The sequence below is a fragment of the Thamnophis elegans genome, chromosome 2 (genome assembly GCF_009769535.1).
Source record: "Thamnophis elegans isolate rThaEle1 chromosome 2, rThaEle1.pri, whole genome shotgun sequence".
In the NCBI taxonomy this organism is placed as follows: domain Eukaryota; kingdom Metazoa; phylum Chordata; class Lepidosauria; order Squamata; family Colubridae; genus Thamnophis; species Thamnophis elegans.
Genome location: NC_045542.1, coordinates 167004846 through 167028416, shown reverse-complemented (window position 1 = coordinate 167028416; position 23571 = coordinate 167004846). Strand labels below are relative to the sequence as shown.

At 42.4% G+C, this 23571-nt stretch overlaps 1 protein-coding gene across 1 annotated transcript in view; it reads right to left on the bottom strand.

Annotated features, from left to right (window-relative positions):
- LOC116502555 (zinc finger protein 91-like) overlaps positions 1 to 23571 on the bottom strand; it is a 30469-nt gene that overhangs the window by 6000 nt on the left and 898 nt on the right. Inside the window, exons 2-11 of the mRNA XM_032208433.1 lie at positions 22902 to 23503; positions 21073 to 21199; positions 20389 to 20471; positions 18325 to 18451; positions 15132 to 16834; positions 7872 to 8462; positions 6601 to 6727; positions 4663 to 4745; positions 3701 to 3827; positions 1790 to 1872 (exon numbers count right to left, since the gene is read on the bottom strand). Of these exons, the coding sequence (XP_032064324.1) occupies positions 1790 to 1872; positions 3701 to 3827; positions 4663 to 4745; positions 6601 to 6727; positions 7872 to 8462; positions 15132 to 16834; positions 18325 to 18451; positions 20389 to 20471; positions 21073 to 21199; positions 22902 to 23420 (3570 nt within the window). The 5' untranslated portion in view covers positions 23421 to 23503. The remainder of the gene's footprint in view (positions 1 to 1789; positions 1873 to 3700; positions 3828 to 4662; positions 4746 to 6600; positions 6728 to 7871; positions 8463 to 15131; positions 16835 to 18324; positions 18452 to 20388; positions 20472 to 21072; positions 21200 to 22901; positions 23504 to 23571) is intronic.

Genomic DNA, 23571 nt, shown 5'->3' with positions numbered 1-23571 from the left:
AGGATTACTTGTACGAACTGAAAATTGCCCAAGGTCACTCTGAGAGTAAGATGAGTGGCATCTACGCTTGATAAATTTATCAAGCTTAGATACCACCCATCCCAAATTTCATAGTGACTATGGGCAATTTTCACATAGTTCAGGTAATCCTCAACTTATGACCACAATTAAGCTCAAAATTTCTGTTGTTAAATAAGACAGTTAAGTTGGTTTTGCCCCTATTTTACAAGCTTGTTTGCCACAGTTGTTAAGTTAATAATAATTGTTAAATGAACCTAACTACCTCCTTGGCTTTGCTGGTCCGAAGGTGGCAAAAGGATATTGCAACCATCATCAACATGAACCAGTTGCCAAGTGTCTGTATTTTCATCATGTGACCATGGAGATGCTGTAACGGTCATAAGTGTGAAAAGTGGTCCTAAGTCACTTATTTCTCTACTATTGTAACTTTGAGCAGTTACTGTCATTTCCTGACAGTTAGAACAATTAATCAGTGGAACAACCTACCTCCAGAAGTTGTGAATGCTCCAATACCATAAGTTTTTAAGAAGATATTAGATAACCATTTGTTAGAAATGGCATAGGGTTTCCTGCCGAAGCAGGGGGCTGGACTAGAAGAACTTCAAGGTCCCTTCCAACTTTGTTATTCTATTCTGTTCTAATTTCTATTCCTATTCTATTAAACAGATGGCTCTAAATCAAAGATCACCTGCAAAGTTTTCTATCTTATCTCTTAATGAAGTGATCTTGGATTCACTATTGATCAAGGTCTTCAGTGCTGCCTGGAAGGTGACTTCCTCAACACAGTGTTTGAACAATCCTAGTTGATACCTTAACTGGTGCCTTATGTTGTCCCTGAGAGATACACACAGTTCAATAGTTATTTGAAGCTGCTAGAAAAGGCCTTCTAGAAGCAATGAGTTGCCAGCAATGTTCAAATGATACCAGGAAGCTGTTCCCACTCGCTAGAAGGGAGCAAATTAAGTGAATTAGCTTTGGAAAAGAAATTCAGCTTGCTTTGGAATGTCCCTTATCAAAACCACATTTAGACACTGAAGGAGAAAAGAATCGTCCTCAAAATAGCAGAGTTGGAAAGAACCTTGGAGATCTTCTAGTCCAACTCCCCCTCCCCCCACTCAAGCAGGAGACCCTTTACTTTTCAGAGAAATGGTTGTCCTGTTTCTTCTTTAAAAACTCCAGCAATGGAACATCCACAACTTCTAAAGAAAAGCTGTTCCATTGGTTAATTGTTTTCATTGTCAGGAAATTTCTTTGTTCTAGGTTGCTTCTCTCCTTGATTAGTTCCTATCCATTGCTTCTTGTCTTGCCTTCAGGTGCTCTGGAGAATAGCTTGACTCCCTCTTCTTTGTGGCAGCCCATTAGATATTGGAAGACTTCTATCATGTCTTTTCATTAAACTAGACATACCCAATTCGTGCAACCATTTTCATATGTTTTAGCCTCAAGTCCTCTAATCATCTTCATTGATCTTCAATACATTCTTTCCAAAATCTCAACATATAGCTTGGCTCCCTCTTCTTTGTGGCAGCCCTTTAGATATTGTCATTATTCATTAAAGTAGACATACCCAGTTCCTACAATTGTTCTTTATATGTTTTAGCCTCCAGCCCCCTAATCATCTTCATTGCTCTTCTTTGCACTCTTTCCAGAGTCTCAATATCTTTTTTAAATTGCAGTGATCAAAACTGGATGCAATATTCCAAGTGGAGGCCTTACCAAGGAATTATAAAGTGGTACTAACACTTTACGCAAGCTTGATTCCTCCTACCTGAGTTGGAATGACAGCAGCAGTTTCAGAATCACCACAAAACAAAGATGCTTCTGCAGGAAACCTCGGGATTGCTCCTTTTCCTGATAAGACAGAAATGGAGAAAGACATTTTGAAAATATTCCTACTGCATTCTTGAGAAAGTTATGCAAAAAAAAAAAGAGGCATTCTTTCAGAGAAGTGGGACTGCAAGTAAGCAATATCAATGGCAATACCGCTTCACAGTATTTTACAGCCTTCATTAAGCAGTTTACAGAATCAGCATACTGCCCCCAACACTCCAGGTTCTAATTTTCCAACCTGGGAAGGATGGAAGGGCTGAGTCAACCCTGAGTCTGTCAGGACCGAACTGCTGGCAGCCGGCAGCATTAGCATGAATACTGCATTCTAACCACTGTGCCGTCATCACAATAAGGCTGCCTACACTGATCTAGGGATGAGAAACTGTGGCCAGAAGTCCAACCTCTCTGATTAACTGAGTAGGTGGCGAGGAGTGAAATAAAGAGGCTAAAGAGTTAAGCTTGAAGGTAACTATACTGGTCATGATAGGCAACGACTCCTGTCAATCCTTGAAAGGCCCAATGAAGGTATGAAGAATTGAAGTTCCTTATGTCTGGGCTCTGAATGAGCAGAAACTACTGAAATAGAGATTTTAAGATCTTGGATTCATTTTTCCCTGGGATTTCAAGGAAGTGGGCAGGTACTGAACAGTATGATTTCCATTAGAGGGGACTTATACTCTTGCCTTATCTGATTCATATATTGGTGTGGTGGTTAAAATTTATTGCAGGCTAACTCTGCCCACAGCCAGGAGTTCAATTCTCACCGGCTCCAAGTTGACTAAGCCTTCCATCCTTCCGAAGTCGGTAAAATGAGGAGCCAGATTGTTGGGGGCAACAGGCTGACTCTGTAAATCGCTGTTGTGGCCTACCAGCTGCCAGTAGAGATGGTGGCAGACTTGGATGATGAGGAGATTGGGGAAGAACTTGGGCCAGTTCTGGAGCCTAGGGAAGACTCTGATGAGCTCAGCATCAGACACAGAGATAGAGCCAGGGCCATCTGGCATTTCCCAACCACCGGAGTGGCTGCTGCCTTTGGAGGCAGAGATGAATGAGGAGGAAGAACAGCTGGGCCCTGTTCCAGATGCACGTATGCACAGAGCAGATATGAGAGGACAGAGGTCAAGGACAAGGTGTCTACTTGGGAAGCAAATCAAACTTGGATGTTGAATGGCCCCTCCCTAGCTGGGGAATAAATAGAAGGAAAGGGGAGTGGTGGTCGTAGAAGACTACATTTCTAGAGATTTTCCTAATTTTGTTTCATGCAACAAAGACTGTCTTGCCAGAACTTAATTTGCAGCCTCACCGCTTGGAATGATCATAATGAACTGATAACGTCTGTTGCTGCAGTTAACTCCTTGCAGGCCTGTTGCCTGGACTTTCGGTTGGTGAATGCAATTAATTCACAAGAGATAAATAAAGAGCGGTTATTCTTTGCTAGGGGTCTGTTTCTTCTGCAAAGGCTGGGTCAGAACAACCGCTTAGAGAGGGCTGTAAAGCACTATGAAGTGGTATATAAGTCTAAGTGGTATTGCTAGTGCTATTTGGGAGTTTGGTAGGAGTGGATTGGCTGGATCAGGATGCTCAATGCCTCATTGGGAGAGATGATGTTACATGCCTTGAAAGCAGCATCTCTGTCTGGGAATGCTAGTAGTTCAAAGGAGCCTTTGTTGATTAAATATTTGCTTATCGGGTCCCCAGAAAAACACTGAACTAAGCTTCCAAGCTGAACCAACGTGTTCGATGAATGAATAATATTCTGTAATATGTTTCTTTTCAACTGCATCTTGCTACGATTCCTTATGGAGCCCACCAATGTAAAAATATAGTAAATGAAGAACCATTTATTTACCTTCTGACGTGATCTGAGCTGGATCTTCTTGGGAGATCCCCCCAAAGGCCAGTTCTTGAGTGAGAGATGACATGTCTTTGTGTTCTCGGGGGTCTTGAGCATCCACTTCCATGAAGGGATCCTGAACCTGTCAAAAGAAAAAAAGGGAAGAAGATTTTATGATCCACTGCAACCAAGTTCACTCTGAAAAGAGATTCTCACATACAGGTAGAATAGAACAGAACAGAATAACAGAAATGGTAAGGATCTTGGTGGTCTTCTAAGCAGGAAACCCTACATCAGTGGTTCCCAACGTGGGGTCCATGCCACACAGGTGGGCAATTTGATTTTTAATGGAGAAGGGGGGCAATTTGAACTTTGTTTAAACCAGGTTAATGGCCTTTTAGGCTTCCTTTATATGAGCAGAGTTCACTTTCTGAGTAAAGCAAGAATTATATGTTACAGAAGGGGCATCGGGATTTTAAAAATGCTTAGGTGGGGCATGGCCAAAAAAAGGTTGGGAACCACTGACCTACAGCATTTCAGACAAATGATTGTACAATCTCTCCTTAACAACTTCCAGTGTTGGAACATCAATAACTTCTGGAGGCAAGTTGTTTCATCAATTGTTGTAACTGTCAGAAAATTTCTTAGTTCTAAGTTGCTTCTCTCCTTGATTAGTTTCCATCCAGCTTCTTGTTCTGCCTTCAGGTGCTTTGGAGAATAGCTTGAGATATTGGAACCCCGCTATCATGTCTCCCCTAGTCCTTCTTTTCATTAAACTAGTCATGCCCAGTTCCTGCAACCGTTTTTCATGTTTTAGTCTCCAGTCCCCTAATAATCCTGGTTGCTCTTCTCTGCACTTTTTCTAGAGTCTCAACAGCTTTTTTATAGTGCGGTGACCAAAACTCAATGCAATATTCCAAGTGTAGGTCTTACCAAGGCATAATAAAGTGGTACTAACACTTTACACAAGCTCCTACCTGAACTGGAATGACAACAGCAGTTTCAGTTCCACCACAAAGCAAAGACATTTCTGCAGGAAACCTCAGGGTTGCTCCATTCACTGAAATGACAGAAATGAAGGAAGACATTTTGAAAAAATTCCTACTACATTCTCGAGCAAAATCATACAAAAAATAAAATAAAAGGAGCATTCTTTCACACACGAGACTGCAAGTAAGCAATAGCACGTAGACTTATATATCGCTTCATAGTGCTTTACAGCCCTCTCTAAGCTTGTTATAGTCAGCATATTGCCCCAATAATCTTCCCCAACAGTTTTTATGACACTGAGCATTATGGGAAGCAAAGTAGATCTGTACATGGTATATTAATTCCAAGTTCCATATTGAGAAGTGGACTGATAGAGAACACCAGATTGATAGTAAAAAGTAATGATGTGGGTGTAATCTGCACCCCCATAGGATCCAGAAGGAATGAGAACAAGGCAAACCTATACCGTTTAACCCGTACTGTTTGAAGTTACATTGGCAGGTAAACAAAGTGACTGATGACCATTTTTCACACTTATGACCATTGCAGTATCCCTGTGATCATGTGACCAAAATTTGGATTCGTGGCAATTGGCATATATTTATAGCATTCGCAGTGTCCTGGGGTCATGTGATCACCTGTGAATTTCCGACAAGCAAAGTCAATGGGAAGCCAGATTCACTTCACAACCATGTTGCTAATTTAAGAACTGCAGTAATTTACTTCACAACTGTCCCAAAGTTGCTTTTTCAAGAGGCCGTTGCAACTTTGGGATAACCATGACCTGGATGACCGAGAATCTCCATAGACACTTAACAACTGGGGCAAGGAAAGTCATAAAATGGGGCAAAACTCGCTTAACAACTGTCTTGCTTAGAAATTTTGGCTTCAATTGTTGTGTTAGCAATAGCACTACCAATAACACTTGGATTTATATACTGCTTCATAGTGCTTTTATAGCCCTCTCTAAGTGGTTTAGAGAGTCAGCACTTTGCCTCCATTGGTTCCTCATTTGACCAACCTTGGAAGGGTGGACAGCTGAGTCAACCTTGAGCTGGTCAGGATTGAACTGCTGGCAGTCAGCAGAGTTAGCCTGTATGCATTCTAACCACTGCGCCAACATCACAATAAGGCCTCTCCAATTAATTGGGTAGTAGCAAGGAGTGAAATAAAGAGGCCTAAAGGGTTAGGCTTTGAGATGGCTCTCTTGTCATGAGAGACAAGGGCTTCTGTCAATCACTGAAAGGCCCAGTGAACTATGAAGTTCCTTAAGTCTGGACTTAAGAATCTACTGAAATAAAGAGAGATTTTAAGATTGTATTTTGTTTAATTTCTTTTCAGGATTTCAAGGAAGTGGGCAGGCGCTGAACAGTACCATTTCCATTAGACGGGAAGTATACTCTTGCCTTATCTCATTCATTTGGTGGCAGGGGGTTAAAATTTATTGCAGGCTAACTCTGCCCATAGCCATTGGCTCAAGTTAAATCAGCCTTCCATCTTTCAAGGGGCGGTAAAAGGAGGACCCAGATTGTTGGGAGCACTAGGTCAATTCTGTAAACCGCTTAGAGAGGACTGTAAAGCACTATGAAGTGGTATATAAGTCTAAGTGCTATTACTATTTGGGAGTTTGGTAGGAGTTGATTGGCTGGATCAGATCTCAATACCTCATTGGGAGGGATGATGTTACATGTCTTAAAAGCGGCATATCTGTCTGGGAATGCTAGTAGTGCAAAGGGGCCTTTGTTGATTAAATATGTGCTTATTGGGACCTTGGAGAAACACTGGAGTAAGCTTCCGAGCTGAACCAATGTGTTCAATGAATGTATAACGTTCTGTAATATGTTTCTTTTCAACTGCACCCTGTTATGTTTCCTTATGGAGTACATCAATATAAAAATATAACAAAGACAGAACTGCTTTTTTACTTTCGGATGTGATCTGAGCTGGATCCTCTTGGGAGATCCCTCCGAAGGCCAGTTCTTGTGAGAGAGATGACATGTCTCTATGTGCTTGGAGGTTTTGAACACCCACTTCTATGAAGGGATCCTGAACCTGTCAAAAGAAAAAGAGGGAAGAAGATTTTATAGTCCACTGCAACCGAGTTTCCTCTGAAAAGAGAGGGCTTCTCACATACAGGTAGAATAGAATAGAATTGGAAGGGACCTTGGTGGTCTTTTAGTCCAACTCCCTGCACAGGCAGGAAACACTACACCATTTCAGACAAATGGTTGCATAATCTCTCCTTAAAAACTTCCAGTGTTGGAGCACTCACAACTTCTGGAGGCAAGTTGTTCCACTGGTTAATTGCCCTCACTCTTAGGGAGTTGCTCCTCAATTCCAAATTGCTTCTCTCCTTTATTAGTTTCTATCCATTGCTTCTTATCCTTGCTTCTTCAGGTGCTTTGGAGAATAACTTGATTCTCTCTTCTTTGTGGCAAATCCTGAGGTATTAAAGACTGCTATCATATCACCCCTGGTTCTTCTCTTCACTAGACTAGCCATGCCAGTTCCTGTAACAATTCTTCATATTTTAGCCTCCAGTCCCTAATCATCTGTTTCTCTTCTCTGCACTCTTTCTAGAGTCTCAACATCTTTTTTACATTGTGGCAACCAAAACTGGATGCAGTATTCCAAGTGTGGTCTTATCACGGTGTTATAAAATGGTATTAAGTGATAGTCCTCAACTTATGACAATTGATGCCAAAATTTCCATTGCTAATTGAGATGGCCACTAAGTGAGTTTTGCTCCATTTTACTTCTCACATTTTCACCTTTTTGACAAGTACAGGTAGTCCTTGACTTACAACTATAACAGAGCCCAAATTTTATGTTGCTAAGTGAGATTTGTCAAGTGAGTTTGCCCCATTTTATGACCTTCCTTGCCACGGTTGCTAAGTGAATCACTGCAGAGGTTAACTTAGTTATACATTTGTTAAGTGAATTTGACTCTGCGGTGCACTTTTTTTATTCAGGTGTTCACAAAAGGGGATAGCGTGTCCCAGGGGCTCTGCAACTGTCATAAATACAAACCAGTTGCCGCAGTGTCAGAATTTTGATCAGGTGACCATGGGGATGCTGCAACCAAGAATGAAAAATGGTCATACGTCACTTTTTTCAATGCTGTTGTAACTATGGATGGTCACTAAGTGAACTGTTGTTAAGTCCAGAATTCGCTGCACAATAATTTTTGTCTCACCTGCATCTCTCCCTGCTTTTTCTCCTCCGCCTGGCTCAGGAGGAAACCTTCTGCCAGGGCCACCGCCTGGGAGCTCGTCTCTGCTCCACACTCTCGCACCCAGCTCTCCATCTTTGGGGGCAGGACAGCCAGGAACTGCTCCAGGACCACCAAGTCCAACATCTGAGCTTTCGTGTGTTTCTCTGGCTTCAGCCATTGACGAGAAAGACGGTGTAAACGAGTGCAAAGTTCTCGAGGTTCCTCGGTTTCTTCATAGAAGAACGCCCGGCAAAGTTGATGTTCTCCAGCCCATCTGGTGGTATCTCCTTCCAGGACATTGTCCTCCTTCGTTCTTCTCCAGAACTTCTCAGTAGACCTAAGCAAGGCAACACGGGATCCATTTCCTTCTGGGTCTCGTGAGCCGGATTTTGGGGTGTACAAAGAAGCTGGGTCACACCCATCCAAAGTCTGTCCTGGATTTGCAAAAGGACTTTTGGTCAGAGGAGCAGAATGGTAAGAAGAGCCACCAAAATGAGCCATTTCAGGAGATGTGGAACTTTGATGCTCAAACAATAAGAATCCTCCCAGAGAGGGGGAAAATGCTTTCAGTTTTCAAGCTAAGAGAAAGGAACAGAAGGAAAGAAAAATGAGAAAAAAGAGAGCTGCTTTTGTAGATGTTGATAGGATATTCTTGCCCAAAAAACATTTAAGGGAAGACAGAGAAGACAGTGCTCTTAAATACATAACACACCCAACACACACAATTTCTTTTCAAAAAGGAAGTACATATAGGACTCGATATAGGACCAATATTTGAGGCCAACATTTATGTTGCCAATTAAGGCAGTTGTTAAGTGACTTTTGGCCTGTTTTATGACCTTTCTTGCCAGTAACTTTGCAAAGAACACAAAATATTCCTATATTTTTCAAGCTGGAGATACCTCCAATGCTCAACACTCAGCTCGGGTCCAGTATGGGAACCCCAAAATGCTGTGGCTTTTTCTCCAGCACCTCCACCCAAAACGGATAGTTCATATAGGAAAAAACATTGCAAGACATTTGGGGCGGGTTGTCTTCCTTCCTGCAGGACAGAGTCTCCATCAACCAGCCATGATCCCTACCAAGGGTGGGAAAGGGAGCCATGGGGTGGGGTGGGGGTCGGGGATAGAGGTGAAGCAGTCGCAGGCTGTCTCCGGGGTTGAATGCTTCCTTCCAGGGAGGCCAGCGAGAAAAGGCTTTGGAAACGCCGCGAGGTGTCTGCAAATAGAGACCCGCCTGGGAATTGCAAGGCAAAAGCAACGCTGAGCTGAACCAGACGGAATTCTGCCTGACTTTTCTCGCTCCCTCCCCCGACCCATCTTTCACAGCTTTTTTTGGGGGGGGGGGAGAGAAGCATCCACAACGGAGCTCTACCTGACTTTCCTCACTCCCTTCCCTCCAATCTTTCACAGTTATGTTGGCGGAGGGATGAAAAGCATCCATATCTAAGACTACAGGGGACGCCCCAACCTTCAGAAGGGAAAGATCCGAAAGGGGAAGAGTTTAATCAGCTCGATCCGTCGATGAGCAGCAAGCGACCGAGGGCCCAGCTAGTCTCCACCCACCTCGCAGCTCCGTCCTCGCCTTACAGTTGGAGAGCAGGGTCGCCCATGCGCATTTCATAGGCAATCTAAGGGTTAGAGAAAAAAGGCAGGGTTCCTAGAGAAGGCCTCGCTGCTCCTCCTTCCCCGCTCGGCTGGGAAAGCATTGCGCTTGCTCGCCGGGCACTTGCTTGCCACCTCGTGGATCCCGCCTGCCAGTTGCGCGAAGCGAGCGATTCTCTACCCCGTTAGCACCCCGTCCGCGATGCATTGCGTTTCACATCCCGAAATCGGTCTTCATAGCTCTAGTTTTGCGTTTGCGGTCGGGGGCAAAAGGGATCCCTCGGGGCTGCCAGCGTGGCAGACCAATCTATTCTTAAAACTTAAGGCGTTCTCCCGCAGATTATGGTGGTTTTCTATATGGTTTTTCTTTCCTTTGACTGTTTTTCATAGGGTTTTCTTGTGAGTTTGGGGTGCAGGTGCAGCTCCGTTTTTGCAAGGCCAACAAAACTCCAGACCTATTTAGACAGGTTGTCCTCGATTTACGACTATCATTGAGGCCAAAATTTCTGCGGCTAAGCCAGACAGTTCTTAAATTGAATTTTCCCTCTCCCCATCTTACGACCTTTCTTCTATAGTTGTTAAGTGAAGCACTTGAGTTACATTTGTTAAATGAATCTGGCTTCCCCATTGGTTTTGCTTGGCAGGTCACAAAAGGTGAATCACGTGACCCCAGGACACTGCACTGGTCATAAATATGAGTCAGTTGCCAAGCGGCTCAGTTTTGATCACGTGTCCATGGGGATATCTACTACTGCTTCACTGACTATGCTAAAGCTTTTGATTGTGTGGATCACAACAAATTGTGGCAAGTTAAGCACTATAGAGGGTATGTAAGTCTAGTGCTATTACTACATTTACTGAGAAAATGCTGTGTTAAATTTATGGTCCAATTTCCTTTTGAATATAATAACCCACAATTGGATATGTAAGAGAAACTCTTTTGATCAACCATATTCAGAGGCCACTGGAAGAAAATGCAATGCGAAGGCTGCTCGTTTTCTTAATTAGCTATTAAATAGGCAAAGTTCAAAAGCAGCCATTCAAATGATTGGGGGCTTGGATAGGTTTGTGTCTGGAACCCTTGAGCATGAAAAAATAAATTACCTTGGTAGAAAATATCATCCAATTCAGCTGTTTAGGAAAAGATTTGGAATAGGCAAGAGTGGTTTTCCCACTTTTTTTTGTTAGCATCTAATCAAGCATACGAAGAACAAATCATTAGTAAAGGAAACAATTGAGTTGATACGGAAGAATTGAATTCAATAGATCCCTGAGATAGTGTATCCACCTAAAAGAGAATATACATTTTATACAACTCTGCCCCAGAATTTTTAGGCTGGATTATTTTTTAATATCAATATCACAAAATTTAAGAATGTATATTGATATTCGTTTATCCAATTGTTTATGTTTATCCTATCAGAATAGTGTGTTTCAGAAACTAAGTTATCAAGAAAATGATATTTCAGTGTTTCCCTGTTGAATAATAAAGAATTTGTACAGTCTTTCATTTCAGAAATAGTCTTGTGGCTACTTATCTCTGAAGTATTACCGGTACTTGTAACCATATCATTGGCTTTGCTGGCAACCTAAACAATTTGCCTTGGCATTTTTAAACATTATTTGTTTAATATAACTGCCAAGTCTTTAGTTGCAGTCCCACCACAGCATGTTTATACCAAAATACATATCATCTTTTAATGACCCCATAGCAACAAATTTTGGGCTCAGTTGTGATAGTAAGTTGAGGACTATCTGTATTTCCCCACACTTCTGCAATTCCTGAGGTAGCTTTTTTTAAAAAAAAAATGAGTTGGGTGCCTTTGAGAAACATTCCCACTGGGGAAATTCGATTCCTTCTGGATTTTTCTTTCCTTCAGGACTCCCTCAGTTTCTCCTCAGAGATGTCCCAGCAATCATCTTCTGTCCCTTTTAGACCGCTATTCCTCAGGAACAATGTTTGCTAGTACCGTATTATCTTCAATACAGTAGCAGGCAAGTCCTATCCTTGAAAAGGACATTAGGGTAGAATCCCTCGGCACTACTATTATTTAATTATATTACTATTATAATATTGTTATTGTTATTTTACCAGAAGAGGTGATTTAAAGCTCGATTTCTCCTCACAGACAGGCGGGAAATCGTAGCCCCGCCCCTTCCAACGGTTCTTCCGAAGGTTCGCAGGATGCCTCATAGGTGGTTTTTCTCCCCTGAGGGGAGTCCGCCAGGACAGCGAAGGAGAAGGCCGGAAGGGCCACCTACTCAATATACTTTCTGGGGAGACGAACTCGATCTCCTTAACCCTTGCAAAGCCTGGAGAGAACGAAGACGCCCGGAGCCTTTGATGTTCCTGTGCGCGGCTGCATCTGCGCGGCTCTCCGGCCTTTTTTGAGATCAGAGCCCCAGGCGAAGAAAAGCCTTCGGCGGATCCATCTCTTTTCCGCCGGTACCGAGCAAGAAAGCCGTTTCTTTGTTCCAAGTCTAGAGCTTTCCAAAGGGTTGGAAGCGCTGGCTGGATTCCCAAGAGCACAAATGGAGCGGTTTGAGAGATGCTTTCATCCTGGAAGCCCCAGTTGCAGATGGTGGGAGGGGGAAGAGGAGGCCCAGGTTTCTGGTCATACAAGTAGTCTTCGACTTACAGTAATTCGTTTAATGTTCAAACAGCACTGGGAAAAAAATGACCCAATGACCCTTTTTTCACTTGCGACTATTGCAGCATCCCCGTGGTCACGTGATCAGAATTAGGATGCTTGAAATTAGGGGATTAAAAATGAGATTGCAATTAAAACAAGGGAATTGGAATGGTGGGCATATTTACAAATTCAATCACACTATATGAAAGACAGGAAATGTGGGGTATCAATAGAGACTTAACGGCACTAGACAAACTTATTGGGGACAGAAGAAAAAAATAATTAAAAGAATGTACAAATATCTATTAGAATATGCAATGGAGGAAGAACGAGTGAAAGAGATAATGGAGGTATGGGCAAAAAAAATTAGGTACAATATTAAATTGGAAAAGTGGGAAAAATTATGGATAAGAAGCAGGAAATTAACTTTGACCATTCCATATAAGAACTTAATAAAATGTTTTATAGGTGGCATCTCCTTCCAGCTAGACTAGCCAAAATGTATAAAAATTTATCACCTAAATGCTGGAAATGTGATCGTATATTAGGCACATACTACCACGTGGTGGTTGTGTGGAAAGGCAAAAGATTACTGGCAAAGGATTTTGACGTGGCTGGAAGAGATGACAGGACACAGATTGGAATTTAAACCAGAACTATTTCTTCTAGGAATTATAACAATGACAAAGCAAAGGGTTAATTTATCTAATACTGCATATTATTACTGTTGCGAGAAAGGTTTATGCTCAACATTGGAAATGTGAGAATATACCCCCAGAATGGGAAATAACAAAGAAAATACTAAATTAGGCAGAATAGAATGGAATTAAAAAATAAAGAAGAAACAGAATCCTATGAGATTTGGAGCAGATTTTATCAATGGCTGGATTTGAGGAAAAGAAGTCGTAGAGTAGAACTATGAGGTACAGATTGAAAGATGATGTAATATTTGTAGTAAGTGTATATAAGAGGTCTTATAAGTGTAATCGTGAGTAATGTATGTTAAGCACCATGTTATGTTTTAGTTTTGTATGGCAGAGATAATGCCAGGACGGTTACACCATATACACATTTTTTTTTATTTTCTTTCTTTTTAACCAATAAACAAATTGGGGTCCTGTGATACTTTTTTCTGATCTTCCGCCAAGCAATGTCAATGGGGAATCCAGATTCACTTAACAACCAGTGTTACTAACTTAACAACTGCAGTGCTCCACTTAAAACTCTGGCAAGAAAGATCGTAAAATGGGGGCAAAGCTCACTTAACAAAATGTTTTACTTAGCAACAGAAAAGTTGGGCTCAGTTGTGGTGGTAAGCTGAGGATGACCTCTATAAATTTATTACAACAGTACAGGTAGTCCTCAACTTACAATAGTTCATATAGCGACCATTCAAAGTTACAATGGCACTGAAAAAAGTGACATGACTATTTTTCACACTTATGACCATTGCAGCACCATCACCCCCATGGTCACGTGATTTATATTTGGATGCTTGACAACCGACTCACATTTATGATGGTTGTAGTGTCCCAGGGTCACGGGAAGAACCATGGTGGTGCAGTGGTTAGAATGCAATACTCGAGGCTACTTCTGCTGACTGCCGGCTGACTGCAATTTGGCAGTCCGAATCTCGCCAAGCTTAAGGTTGACTCAGCCTTCCACCCTTCCAAGGTCAGTAAAATGAGGACCCAGATTGTTGGGGGCAAAAGGCTGACCGTAAAACCACTTAGAGAGGGCTGTAAAGCACCGTGAAGTGGTATATAACTCTAAGGGCTATTGCTATCATTTTTTGCAACCTTCCGACAAGCAAAGTCAATGGGGAAGCCAGATTCACTTAACAAACATATTACTAAGTTAACAACCGCAGTGCTTCGCTTAACAAATGCAGCAAGAAAAGTTGTAAAATGGGACAAAACTCACTTAAGAGCTGTCTCGCTTAGCAATGGAAAATTTGAGCTCAACTGTGGTGGTATGCTGATGACTACCTATAGTACTGATGTTCACGGCATTGGCTTTCTAGCCTGAGGATTACCCTTGGTATGGTAAGACGAAATAGGGGGGAAAGATGGTCTAATTTGGCAAGGAAAAAAGCAAGGGAATGGAATGCCTAGAGCAGGAGTCCCCAAACTTGGCTAAGACTTGTGGACTTCAACTCCCAGAATTCTAGACCTCTAGCCTAGAGAGAAATGAGATGATGGCCTGAACTTTATTATTGGAATTGGGGTCACAACACAGGGTTGGTGGAAGTTAAAAAGTTTCTGATCTGCACAGACACAGATACACCCTTTATCAGGGTTCTTTAGACTCAGGGAAATTCTCCCAACACACCCTTACCTAATTTTAAGTCGCCTGTGAGTCAAATACATTCACATGCATTCATATAAAATTACATTTTTGTTACGCATTCACCCTAACGGAAGGTGAGGATTTCCCCCACCCCATAGTTCATTTGCAACACTGACTTGAACATTCACAAATCTGCTGGAATTAGACTTCGATTATTATGAGTTACTATTTTCTCAGCCCTCTTTCTGGTCCATGCAGTGTACAGCTCAATGGAAAGCAGGTTGGTTATGATTGTTTTTTTCCGGAACTATTCATTGAAGTCTGTACCTGTCCTGTTCGGTTGCCATGCCAAACCAGACAATTACTGAGGTACAAATGACAGACTCAATTAGTTGTAACTCTTCCAAGAGCATTCAGTTGATCTCATCCACCAACCTATCATCTTAAATCTTATAAAATGAAAAGTTATATCTATCATCCATCCATCCAATTTCTTAACCGTCCATCTCCCTGATAGGGCGATAATTTCTCATTTTCTTTCCTTCAGCCACACCAGTTCATTTTAACCCAAGATCCACTTCTATTAAATTTCCTCATGTGGAAAAAATCCAAATTCCTTTTGTGTCCAATCACACTTGGCCAATAAAGAATTCTGCATGAGGATCATAACCTCAGAACTAGGGGCTCTGAAGTTCTGTTCACAATCTGTGCACTCATATGGTTTCTCGTATGTGGATCCTTCTGTGGGAAGTCACAGAACTACTCTTTCTAAAGGTCTTTCCACATTCCTCACAGTGGTACGGTTTCTCCCCCGTGTGGATCTTTTTATGAGAACTAAGGGAACTGCTTACAGTGAAGCTCTTTCCACATTCCATACATTTGTATGGCTTCTCCCCCGTGTGGATCCTTTTATGGGATGTAAGGGAACAGCTTACGCTAAAACTCTTCCCACACTCCAGACATTGATATGGCTTTTCTCCAGTGTGGATCCTTTTATGAGAATTGAGGTAACTTGCATCACTGAAGCTTTTTCCGCATTCCAGGCAGTGATACGGTTTCTCCCCTGTGTGGAGCCTTTTATGGAAAGTAAGGCGACTTTTGCGATAGAAGCACTTCCCACATTCCGCACATTGATAGGGTTTCTCCCCGCTATGGAGTCTCATGTGGGAACTCAGGTAACTGCTCTGACTGAAGCTCTTTCCACACTCCATGCATTGATGGGGTTTCTCTCCTCGGTGCATCCTCATATGGGATGTCAGGGAACAGCTCACACTAAAACTCTTCTCACACTCCAGACATTTATATGGCTTCTCTCCAGTGTGGATCCTTTTATGTGAAGTGAGATGACTTAAATCGTTGAAGCGCTTCTCGCACTCCAGGCACTGATAGGGTTTCTCCCCTGTGTGGATCCTCTTATGGGAGGTAAGGTTGCTTCTCTGAGAGAAGCACTTCCCACACTCCACACATTGGTAGGGTTTCTCCCCACTGTGGATTCTTGTGTGGGAAGTCAGAGAACTTTTCTTAATAAAGCTCTTTCCACACTCCATGCATTGATACGGTTTCTCTCCTCGGTGCATCCTCATATGGGATGTCAGGGAACAGCTCACACTAAAACTCTTCCCACACTCCAGACATTTATACGGCTTCTCTCCAGTATGGATTCTTTTATGGGTAGTGAGGTGACTTACGTCGATGAAGCACTTCTCGCACTCCAGGCACTGATACGGTTTCTCCCCTGTGTGGATCCTCTTATGTGAAGTAAGGTTGCTTCTCTGAGAGAAGCACTTTCCACACTCAGCACATTGGTAGGGTTTCTCCCCGCTGTGGATTCTCATGTGGGAAGTCAGAGAACTTCTCTTAATGAAGCTCTTTCCACACTCCAAGCATGGATGTGATTTCTCTCCTCGATGGATCCTTTCATGGGTCATAAGGTAACTTTTCTGATGGAAGCTCTTCCCACAATCCATGCCTTGATATGGATTCTCCTGGAGATGACTCTTTTGATGGTCACTGAGATGGCTACTCTCGCTGAAGCTCTCTCCACATTCCACAGGTTTATATAATTTCTCCTCGAGCGATATATTTTGATTTAAAGTAAGAGGAAAGAGCCATTCCCAAGTTACATGTTGTGTCTCGACAGGGTGACTTCTGCAATATCCACATAATCCTGATTCCTCCTTCAATATTTTTCCACACCCTGGACACATTCCAGTTTCTTGGTGATTTTTTTCAGCCAGAAGTGCATTGTTATCTGCACGATGAAAAGCGAGGGCTATCTCTGGCTCTCCGTTTAGCTGCTTTTCCTCAGGACTTTGGACTCCCCATTGACATTGGAACATCCTTTCTCCAATTTCATTTTTTACTGATGGCAAGTGCTCTATCATCTCCTCCTTGGAGTCGTCATCCTCCCACCTTTCACCTGATTGCGACAAAAAGAAGAAACAAAGGTGAGTTTCACAAGATATTCAAGGCCTAAACTAAGACATTATCAGGGATCACTCTATTGCCACATCCTGTGTTGAACATTACAGGTAGTTCTCAAGTTATGAACCTTGGTGACACAGTGGTTAGAATGCAGTATTGCAAGCTAATTCTGCTGACTGCCAGTAGTTTGATTCTGACCAATTCTGAATCAAGGTTAACTGAGCCTTCCATCCTTCTGAGGTCGTTAAATGAGGAGCCAGATTGTTGGGTGTAAGATGCTGACTCTGTAAACTCCTTAAAGAAGGCTGTAAAGCAGTGTTAAATGGTATATAAGTCTAGTGCTATCGCTAACACTACAATTGAGCCCAAAATTTCTAACCGAGACAATTGTTAAGCAGGTTTTGTCCCATTTTTTGACTTTCCTAGTTACGGTTGTTAAGTGAATTACTGGAGTTGTTAAGTTAGTAACATGGTTGTGCAGTGAATCTGGCTTCTCCACTGACTTTGCTTGTCAGAAAGTCGCAGGGGATCACATGACCCTAGGACACTGCAACCACCATAAATACATGCCAGTGCCAAAGTATTCAATTTTGATCACACAATCATAAGTATACTGCAATGGATGTAAATGTTTGTGACATTAACACTTAGGGATTAACCCTTTAGGTGAGAAATTACCAGGACATAGATGAACAATAATACAGCTTTATTGAACTTTTGCAAAAGAGACCTCCATGCTCATATGGCGGAGCCAAAGAGGACAACTTCCATAGCAATACATGAAAGTTATATACATTTTCAGAAGCTCGACCTTGTTACTGCCCACTCGTCCTATTGGCTAAATTCTCCAGGAATATTTAACCCTTCATTAAATTTAACCCTTCATTAAATTAGACATACCTAATTGTAGCATGGTTTAGCCTCGTCCCCTAACCATCTTTGTTGCTCTCCTCTGCACTCTTTCTAGAGCACGGATGTCAAACTCGCCGCATCATGTTGATGTCACATGACATATCACGTCCTTTTCTTGCCTTTGCAGAGCAGGGGTGGGCGTGGCCTGCGCTTGACGCATCCACCCTGTAGGCCACCAGTTTCACACCCCTGTTCTAGATCTCAACATCTTTTTTATATTGTGGTGACCAAAATTGGATGCAGTATTCTAAGTGTGGTCTTATCAAGGCATTATAAAGTAGTACTAACTCTTCACATGATCCATGAAATTCAGTCTTATCAGGGTTTCCAAATTCCATAAAAATGAAAGGCACTCCCTTAAGGCTACCACCCAAAAGAAAAACTCAATAAGGAGGCTGTTTGCTCCTTTTTACAGAGAAGAGACAGCATGAAGATTTTTTTTGCCCTGCCTGCCTGATCCGGTGGGGGAATCAATACATTCTCCTTCACTGTAGAAAAGGAACAGGCCAGCATGTTCTGAGAAGCAGGTAAGCTGGTTAAATGTGACTAGAAAAGTAGAAAGAGAACCCTTACCTATGGAGGTCATGTTCCTTGCATTTTCCAATGTGATCTCCCTGTACAGCAATTTCTGGTCAGGATTCAGCAGATCCCACTCCTCTTCAGAAAAAAATATGACTATATCTTCAAATGACATATGATTCTGAAATTCAAAAAAAAAGTCCCTCTTAATGTACAGTTCTAAGTTGTACTTGAGGTCGTAAGTTGAGGATTACTTGTACCACCTGAATATCACCCAAGGTCACGCTGAGAGTGAGATGGGTGGTATCTAAGCTTGATAAATAAATACAAATAAATAATTATTTATCAAGCTTAGATACCACCCGTCCCAAATCTCAGAGTGTCTCTGGGCAATTTTTACATAGTTGAGGTAGTGACCACAATTGATCCCCAAAAATTTTGTTGTTTCCCATCACATGCCAAAAGCAGGGGAAGTGCAGGGGAGTTGTGCGTGGGCATGCCCATACCCATAATGCAATGCGTGCGACTCCCCCCGCATGTGCATGCATGCATGACCCCTACCCTCCCCCCTGCTTCTGGCTTGCAATGGACCCGTTTTTCGCCCTTCCCAGGCTTCAGAGGCTTTCTAGCAGCCTGGGGAGGGCAAAAACAGCTTCCCCCATCCCCCCAGAGGCTCTCCAGAGGGCGAGAAATGGCCCTACGTGCAAACTGGAGTTCCAGGAACAGAGTCCAGGTTGCCCGGAGGGCTCTTTTTCGCACTCCAGAGGCTTCATGGAAGCCGCCTGAAGGCTCCGGAGACAGAAAAAGGGCCATATGGGCAAACCGGAAGTTACTTCCAAGTTGTCCGTAGGGCTGTTTTTTGCAGTTGGTGGGATTGGCATTGGATCTCCTTTCCTTTCTGGAAGATGGTTTCCTCAACCAAGTCTTGTTCCATGTTTTAACCAGTGGAAATAGGCCCCAGTTCTCTTTTCTACTGAGCAAAGTCCACTAAGTGTCTGGTATAAGTAAGTGTTTTTACTTACAATCAACGGAATTCAAAAGTTTCTGACTGAAAATACGTCTGAATAAATGTTTTATTCATATTGCTGATTCTGCAAGATTTTAAAACTTGTTTTGGTTGGTGGGAACAGTAGGTTCTGGAACAACTGATGGGATGAATCTTGGATTCACCATTGATCAAGGTCTTCAGTGCTGTCTGGAAGGTGACTTCCTCAACACAGTGTTTGGACAATCCTAGTTGATACGTTAACTGGTGTCTTATGTTGTCCCTGAGAGATACACACAGTTCAATAGCTATTTGAAGCTGCTGGAAAAGGCCTTCTAGAAGCAATGAGTTGCCAGCAATGTTCAAATGATACCAGGAAGCTGCTCCCACTCGCTAGAAGGGAGCAAATTAAGTGAATTAGCTTTGGAAGAGAAATTCAGCTTGCTTTGGAATGCCCCTTATCAAAACCACATTTAGACACTGAAGGAGAAAAGAATCATCCTCAAAATAGCAGAGTTGGAAAGGACCTTGGAGGTCTTCTAGCCCAACCCCCCACTCAAGCAGGAAACCCTTTACTTTTCAGAGAAATGGTTGTCCAGTTTCTTCTTTAAAAACTCCAGCAATGGAACATCCACAACTTCTAAAGAAAAGCTGTTCCATTGATTAATTGTTTTCATTGTCAGGAAATTTCTTTGTTCTAGGTTGCTTCTCTCCTTGATTAGTTCCTATCCATTGCTTCTTGTCTTGCCTTCAGGTGCTCTGGAGAATAGCTTGACTCCCTCTTCTTTGTGGCAGCCCATTAGATATTGGAAGACTGCTATCATGTCTTTTCATTAAACGAGACATAACCAATTCCTGCAACCATTTTCATGTATTTTAGCCTCCAGTCCTCCAATCATCTTCATTGATCTTCAATACATTCTTTCCAAAATCTCAACATATAGCCTGGCTCCCTCTTCTTTGTGGCAGCCCCTTAGATATTGTCATTATTCATTAAAGTAGGCAGTTCCTACAATTGTTCTTTATATGTTTTAGCCTCCAGCCCCCTAATCATCTTCATTGCTCCAAGTGGAGGCCTTACCAAGGAATTATAAAGTGGTAGTAACACTTTACGCAAGCTTGATCCCTCCTACCTGAGTTGGAATGACAACAGCAGTTTCAGAATCACCACAAAACAAAGGTGCTTCTGCAGGAAACCTCAGGATTGCTCCTTTCCCTGATAAGACAGAAATGGAGGAAGACATTTTGAAAACATTCCTACTGCATTCTCAAGAAAGTAAATGTATATACTGTATTTTTCGGAGTATAAGACGCACCAAGCTTTTGAAGAGGCAAATTCAAATAAAAGTTTTTACACTCTGCAAACCTCCCAAAAATGGCCCGTTTTTCACAAACACTGGTTTGTTTCCTCCCCCACACACAAAAAAGGCATGAATAGCCTTTAGGGGGCTAGCAGAGTGCTCCTGGGGGGACAGGGACAAAAATGAGCAAAAAACGGCCCGATTTTCATCAAAAAAATTGCATGCATAGCCTTTAGGAGGCTTATCGAGTACTCCTGGATTTGGGTGCTCAATGCCTCATTGGGAGAGATGCCTTGAAAGAGACATCTCTGTCTGGGAATGCTAGCAGTTCAAAGTGGTCTTTGTTGGTTAAATTAGGACCTTGGAGAAAAACTGGAGTAAGCTTCCAAGCTGAACCAATGTGTTCAATGAATGTATAACGTTCTGTAATATGTTTCTTTTCAACTGCACCCTGTTATGTTTCCTTATGGAGTACACCAATATAAAAATATAACAAAGACAGAACTGCTTTTTTACTTTCGGATGTGATCTGAGCTGGATCCTCTTGGGAGATCCCTCCGAAGGCCAGTTCTTGAGAGAGAGATGACATGTCTCTATGTGCTTGGAGGTTTTGAACACCCACTTCCATGAAGGGATCCTGAACCTGTCAAAAGAAAAAGAGGGGAAATGATTTTATGGTCCACTGCAACCAAATTCACTCTGAAAAGAGAGGGCTTCTCACGTACAAGTAGACTAGAATAGAATTGGAAGGGACCCTGGAGATCTTCTAGTCCAACCCCCTGCTTAGGCAGGAAACCCTACATCATTTCAGACAAATGGTTGCATAATCTCTCCTTAAAACTCCCAATGTTGGAGCATTCACAACTTCTGGAGGCAAATTGTTCCACTGGTTAATTGGTCTCATTGTCAGGAAATTTCTCCTTAGTTCTAGGTTGCTTCTCCCCTTGATTAATTTCTAACGATTCTTGTCCTGCCCTCAAGTGCTTTGGAGAATAGCTTGATTCCCTTTTCTTTTTGGCAACTCGTGAGATATTGGAAGACTGTCACCCCTAGTTTTTCTTTTCGTTAAACTAGACATACCCAGTTCCTGCAACCGTTCTTCATATATTTTATCCTCCAGTACTCTAATCATCTTTGTTGCTCTTCTCTGTACTCTTTCTAGAGTCTCAACATCATTTCTGCATCATGGCAACCAAACTGGATGCAGTATTTCAAGTGTGACCTTACCAGGGCATTATGAAGTGGTACTAAGTGGCAGTCCTCAACTTACAACAATTGATGCCAAAATTTCCATTTCTAATTAGGACAGCCACTAAGTGAGTTCTTCTCCATATAATGATTTTTCTTGCCACAGTTGTTAAGTGAATCACTGCAGTCGTTAAGTTAGTAATACAGTTGTAAAATGAGTCTGGCTGAACCACTACTTTCCTTGTAAGAAGGTTCCAAAAGGAGATTACATGATCCTAGGATACTGCAACCTTCATAAATAGGAGCCAGTTGCCAAGCACCTGAATTTTGATCACGTGACCCTGGGAACACTATAATGGTTGTAAGTGTGAAAAATGATAAAGTCACTTTCCCCCCCCGTGCTGTTATAGCTATGAACAGTCCCTAAACGAAAGGTTGTAAGTCAAGGACTCGACCTGGGAAATCTGTAGGAAGGGACACTTCGAATAATCTCAATGATGAAGAATTTTTAGTAATTATAAGAAAAAGCTTATTGCTGCCCAGAAATTATTAAAAATTTAAAAATTCAGCAGCATTGCTTCTCATGCTGTCACCTTTTTGAATAAATACAGGTAGTCCTCGACTTACAACTTCAGCTACTACAACTTACAAAAGTTATGTTGCTACGCGAGACATTTGTCAAGTGTGTTTTGCCCCATTTATGACCTTTCTTGCCACGGCCATTAAGTGAATCACCGCAGGGTTTATCTTAGTCATATGTTTCTTAGGAGAATCTGGACTTTGCTTAGTCAGGTCACAAAAGGGGATTGTGTGATCCCAGGGCACTGCAATTGTCATAAAAATGAGTCAAGCGGCCAAATTTTGATCATGTAACCAATGGGGAGGCTGCAATGAAGAATGAATAGCAATAGCACTTAGACTTATATACCGCTTCACGGTGCTGTTACAGCTCTCTCCTCTCTAAGCAGTTTACAGAGTCAGCCTATTACCCCCAACAATCTGGGCCCTCATTTTACCCACCTCGGAAAGATGGAAGGCTGAGTCAACCTTCATAATGATAATAAGTCATTTTTTTTCAATGCTGTTGTAACTTTGGATGGTCACTAAATGAACTGTTATTAAGTCCAGGATTAGCTGCAAAATAATTTTTGTCTCACCTGCATTTCTGCCAGCTTCTTTTCCTCCGCCTGGCTCAGGAGGAAACCTTCTGCCAGGGCCACAGCTTGGGAGCTGGTCTCTGCTCCACACTCTCGCACCCAGCTCTCCATCTTTGGGGGCAGGACGGCCAGGAACTGCTCCAGGACCACCAAGTCCAACATCTGAGCTTTCGTGTGTTTCTCTGGCTTCAGCCATTGACGATAAAGACTGTGTAAGCGAGTGCAAAGTTCTCGGGGTGTCTCGCCTTCTTCGTAGAACTCCCGGCAAAGTTGATGATCTCCAGCCCATCTTCTGGTTCCTCCTTCCAGGACACTTTCCTCCTTCCTCGTTCTTCTCCAGCACTTCTCAGTAGGTCCAAGCAAGGCAAGACGGGATCCATTTCCTTCTGGGAATTGTGAGCCAGTTTTTGGGGTGTACCAAGACACTGGGTCACACCCATCCAAAGTCTGTCCTGGATTTGCAAAAGGACTTTCGGTCAGAGGAGCAGAATAGTAAGAAGAGCCACCGAAATGAGCCATTTCAGGAGATGTGGAATTTTAATCCTCAAACAATAAGAATCCTCCCACAGAAGGTGGGGGGGGGGATGCTTTCAGTTTTCAAGCTAAGAGAAAGGAACAGAAGGAAAGAAAAATGAGAAAAAAGAGAGCTGCTTGTAGATGTTGATAGGAT